Source organism: Orbicella franksi, chromosome 15 (genome assembly GCF_964199315.1).
Source record: "Orbicella franksi chromosome 15, jaOrbFran1.1, whole genome shotgun sequence".
Taxonomy (NCBI): domain Eukaryota; kingdom Metazoa; phylum Cnidaria; class Anthozoa; order Scleractinia; family Merulinidae; genus Orbicella; species Orbicella franksi.
This window is the reverse complement of record NC_138159.1, coordinates 15,349,639-15,354,806: the sequence shown is the minus strand read 5'-3', so window position 1 is coordinate 15,354,806 and position 5,168 is coordinate 15,349,639. Positions and strand designations below refer to the sequence as shown.

Sequence of the window (5,168 nt, the reverse complement as noted above, 5' to 3'; positions counted from 1 at the left end):
ATCCACAATTGTGAATTCACTTTTATGCTGACATAACTAGTTGAGATTAAAAGTGGACGAGTAACCAGGACCGGGGGGTACTGCATGAAAAATTGGGTGGGGGTGTGCGGTCCGCTTCCCAAAACCCTTACAACCAAAATCTGCGATTTTCCCCTACCCTATTTATGACCAGACCAAAAAATTCGATACCGTATTTATGACCGTTGAAGCTGGCACAGTTGCCCTAAACATAATTTATGAGGGGCTTTTGATGATGGTCTCATCGATAATGATGAAAAAGTAGCTTCTTCCAAAAACACATTTCCAATTCAAGACTAGAATGCAAAACCATATCCTATCTATGACCAACCAAAATCGGTACCCAGCCAAAATCGGTACCCTATCCGGCTAGAGTATTCCCCCCTCCCCCCGGGAACCAGACCTAAAGAGTAAACTTTCGGCTCAATTCCAGTCGAGGGACTTCAGAAGTTTAGCCTTTCATTTTTCAGCCACAGACATTTTTACTCAAGGTGATATAACTAGTTAGCGTGATTAGAACTAATGCTGTAGCGAGCAGAATTCTTTTTTTGCGGGTAAATGTAATAGGTAGGAAGATGAGATAAAGAAGGCTGGGTTCGGAGGATCAGAGAGAATGTTTCCGCGCAACTTAAATAACAACAGGAAGAGGAAGTCTTCAGTTATTGCTGACCAATCGACTAACTGTCACTAGATCCATATGGACCCGTTATAAATACTGCCAGAACCTTGTACTTTAACACAAATTTTGCGTTTAACCGTGAGCGGACAAGTCTCTCGAGTGTCCACACAGCGGGTAAGAGTTAAAGATAGTTTACTTTATCAATTTGAAATTACTGACCCCTAAAATTCCGATGAGAATTTAACAGAATAGTTTCAGTTTGCCTCGTGCTTAACTTCCTACTTTGATGTAAATGTACTTTCAATTTCCTGTTTGTTTCAACAGCAATCTTTCAAGAGTTCGACTCAAAATGGCGTATCACTTCTTCGTCATATTCGTCTTGCTAAGTTCTGCTTTTGGTAGTCCTGTTCATAAGAACCACGAACGAGGAAAGGATTTTACTTTTTCTTCTAAAAAGGTATGCTTTTTATCTCTCTGCTTGGCTTTTACTATCATTTTAATAACATTTTAATAAACCGGTCGATACTTTTGTAATGGAAATTGTCGTTGTTCGTGTAATCTTCTTTATGTGAACATTTTGTCGTCGCTCACATTGCAATGCATATTCCAAGATTCAGTACTTTGACAAGGCTGACTCTTGAAAAAGTCGGCATACTGCTCAGTCAAGTAAATTAGCTCAAACTCTGTCATTTTGTTACAACGAGGTCGTGGATTTCACTGTTCACATCAGCGAGGCTGGTGAAGAATACAACGAGAAGATCGAGGTGAACCCAAACAAGCGAACAGAATTGTTTCAAGTTCCCGCTCATCCTGGAGTGGATCGCAGTGACACCTTACATGACTTCAAACAAGTAAGCTTGTTTCACAACAAGTTTCTTTTTCTTTTCTCTGCTTATGAAAGAAAATTAACTTTAAGATTCAGTACCACATAGAAGGAACATGGCGGCGAAGGCTTTGAGAAATCTCACAGTGTTTGAAATGTGAATCTATTTCAAGAGTCTTTCAGTTTTCGCGGATAATGCTTCGCACTGGTCAAGCATTTGTTCCTTTTCAAATGAAAACAACATTTTCTGTTCTCTGTTTTCATCTAAAATGCATGTTTACAGGATGAATACAAACATGTACATTTTCTTTCTCCCCTTCCTTTAAGATAATGTGAGTCCGTCTCTGTTTCATTTCGCGTTTTCTCTCATTTCTTTTCCTATAAAAACGTTTCTTCAATTAATAAATTCGATTACCCGTTACTAGTTTTGTTTACTAAAGCCGTTGGGTAATAATGTTGCTCTCTAAACTTTTTCTGCTCTAATTTTTCAATTGATATTTTTTCTCACAGAATTTGAGCATGTTGCGATTTCCGCACGGCAAGATTTGTTTTCTCTTCCCTCTTGCAAAGGAACAATCGGCGCCTGAGAAGCTGATGAGAGATCTTGAGAAGGCCAAGCAGGTAAGAACACAAATGTGTTTCAAAAACCGGTTCGGTTAAAAAATAAATAAATAAATAAAAATTATGTGAAAATACATGCACAAAACTGGACTGCCTTTCTGACCTTTCTACAGAAAACTGAATTTAAATTGGTCAACAGTCCAGTAGAATCTAGCAGATTCTAGTAAGTATTATCTACAAATCAAGTTTTTGCCCTAATAAGACCTCCTTATGTCCTCTCTAGTTTAGACTATCACCAATTTAAACTACTGTGCAAGTATCTGGGAATCCACTTACCAATCAAATCTCAAACGTTTAATTGTACTTCAGAAACGAGCTATTAGGATAATTTCGAGAACTGCTTTTAATGCACATACTAATTCCCTCAGCACTAAAATTCAAAATGCCTCTATTATTCCTGTGTTCACCTTTAAACTTAAGTCACCTTTCTTGGTATAAGTATATTTCACTCCTCTTAGTCTGCTTTTGTCTGCTTTTTATTGTCTTCCTTCGCTTTTGCGCATTTGCGCGTTTAGCTTTCCTTAACCACTTTTTATCCTAACTTATGATCATTTTGTATGCCTATGACAGCATTTTTATTCTTTCGTTATAGATATATTTAAGGTAGTCCTTTACATAAGGCTAATTGGCTACCCTGGGCTTCCTTGCCTTATAGATTGATATTTTGTAAACATATTTATAAATGGCAAGTAAAAACAAACAAGCAACAGTTTGCACATTTGAACAGGGGTCCATATCTGCTGACACCAATTTTATTTTCCGTTCATTCCATCAGATGGTTATTACGGAGACCAGGCGGGTTGATACCACTTGGATTGTTAACGGTGAACTGACTGATCGTTCTGCACTCAGTGACGAGTTATCAGATTTTTGTGCACAGTATCCGATATACCACGTGAAAAAAACGCAAGAGAGTCTGGAGGTGATAGGAATCCAAACAAAAGGTGAGGTGATAGAATTTTCAGTACTTACTATAAATTTAACATTCCCTACTGGGGCCGCAAATCTTGGTTTTTAAAACACTGTACGTAGAGAAGTCTTTGTTAAGATCACGGACTGTCAAATGTTGCATGTTTAACTGAATTAGTTTTTCAAACGTACTCCTCCTATCCAAAGATGTAGCAGTTATTTTCCGTGACTTCATTACTAGCTACAATTTTCTTCCGCTATTTGCCAATCAGAGTGCGCACCGCATTAAAAAAATATGTTATAAAAATATTTAGGGGACAATTTTCTTAGTTTTCTTACGTCACACCAGAGGAACATCACCAAAAACTTGATCACTGATTAGACCTGCCTTCTCCTCTTTTGCGGAAAAGTAAATGAATAACGGGATACAACATGGAGATATTTTGTTTATTGGCCATGATAAGCTTTCAGTAGTGGCTGTTTACCAATATTGTAGAAAATTATTTTGACAATAAACAAGTTTAATAGCTTGTTAGTCTCTCTTGTTACGACGTCTTCGCATACTACATTGCTAATCAGCCATGCCCCAGTACCCAGATTTTACCGATCTTTTTGTATTGGGATTATCTTTGCTTCCCTTCACTTCTGACTTCAGTTGGGTAAGCGATTTGAATGACTACCTCTCTGGTTCTTTTGCAGAAAGAGCGCATCGTACTCGAAGACAAGCTAGCACGGGCCTGAACGGCACTGAACTTTGTTCTGGTGGCATGGACCTGAATACTGCCAACCAAATATGTCCCGAGCCTGAGTTGAAAATCATCAAGTACAGCAGCTGTGTCAAATACATCGAGTGTGACGGCCGTCGTATTGGGCGCTTGGCAGATGGAGGTCACGAGAAGTCACATGACCCAGGCTGTAGAATTGTGCACGGCTATGGCCTTATCAGTGTGTGCTATGGATATATCTGCAACATCGTCAGCATGGATCAGCATCATTACAATTATCGCAACAATCATCAACAAGGGTCTAGGTCACGCGGGGGGTCTGGTGAAGGGTCAGGACAAGGATCCGACGAGGAAGAATCCAGTGAGGAAGGATCCGGTGAGGAGGAAGGATCAGGAGATGTGTTGGAATGACTGTAATCAGATTGGACCCGGCAATGTCACATTTAGAGCAGTCCATCTTTTCCTTTAGTTCGTCGACCTAGAAAACAAAGAGGTGAAGAGAGGGGAAAAACTGACGGCACAAAAACTGGGATAAGGCGCACAACTTCTCTCAGGGAAGCACGCGGACAGCTCTGGAGACGAAGTCGCCCGCAGTTTTTGCGCGGCCTTTATTTCCTCTTGCGTTTTTCGCTTTTAACTCGACGAGGTAAAGGGACTAAATGAACTGCTCACAATAAATGTTATTTTCAGAACCTGGATTTGACTTATTTTTTGGCGTAAAACGTGATTTTCTTAAAACGTGATTCAGTTTTCAGTTCGCATTGAATTGTGATTTTGTAGCCATCGGCAGGAATTCCGTGAACTAAGTAAAATGTGAAAACTTTAGTTTCATTTTGAATAAAGAATGTTCGACAAAAAGAACTCTACTGTAGTTTGATATTTATACCTAATCGTACCTTTTCTTGTTCGGCGGCATATCAGGCGAGTTCGGTCGAGTCATGATTCGTATTTTAGCTCCACTACGTCTCGCCAAAATACCCATGGCGAGACCAAACGTGCATGATATCCCGCCAAGGGTACTAAAAAAGGCTGCGGCTACGTATTTACCGTACCCAAACTCGGCCAAGTGACCATAATATCGCAGACATATCAGGTTAGTAAATTGATATCACAGGATATCAAGACAGAAGTCCAACCCATATTTCGTATTCTTGGTATTGGACTGGAAACCGCTAACAAATGAGGCTAATGCAGGGAGCCTCTTTTCAAATACAAGTGGCATTAATCTTTTTAATATTCCTTCGCATGAGCCTCCACTGCAAGCTAGTTCCAGTCTAATACCGGGAAACGAAATATGCACTATTATGGGATAATCACAACTCACGGGATCTGTAACTCTCCCAGAATGCAACGTGTCATCCAGATTTCAGTACGTTTTGCTTTTTGCGAGAAATATTATTTTTTACAGAAAAATCTTCATCATAAGTCCAGCAAAGATCACAAAGCGACGACG

The 5,168-nt window shown here is 39.6% G+C and overlaps 1 protein-coding gene across 2 annotated transcripts; it reads left to right on the top strand.

Annotated features, from left to right (window-relative positions):
- LOC145469854 (uncharacterized) lies at window positions 1–5,086 on the top strand. 2 transcript variants are annotated; one of them, XM_081453662.1, is made up of 6 exons: window positions 1–811; window positions 962–1,094; window positions 1,342–1,488; window positions 1,971–2,081; window positions 2,857–3,025; window positions 3,690–5,086. In XM_081453662.1, exons 2-6 carry the CDS (start codon window positions 987–989, stop codon window positions 4,124–4,126), a joined length of 972 nt encoding a protein of 323 aa, XP_081309788.1. In that variant the 5' UTR covers window positions 1–811; window positions 962–986; the 3' UTR covers window positions 4,127–5,086. The 2 variants fall into 2 exon arrangements, with proteins under 2 accessions (XP_081309788.1, XP_081309787.1); XM_081453661.1 differs by lacking the exon at window positions 1–811 and having other exon boundaries at window positions 845–1,094.
- The last annotated feature ends 82 nt before the right edge of the window (window positions 5,087–5,168 follow it).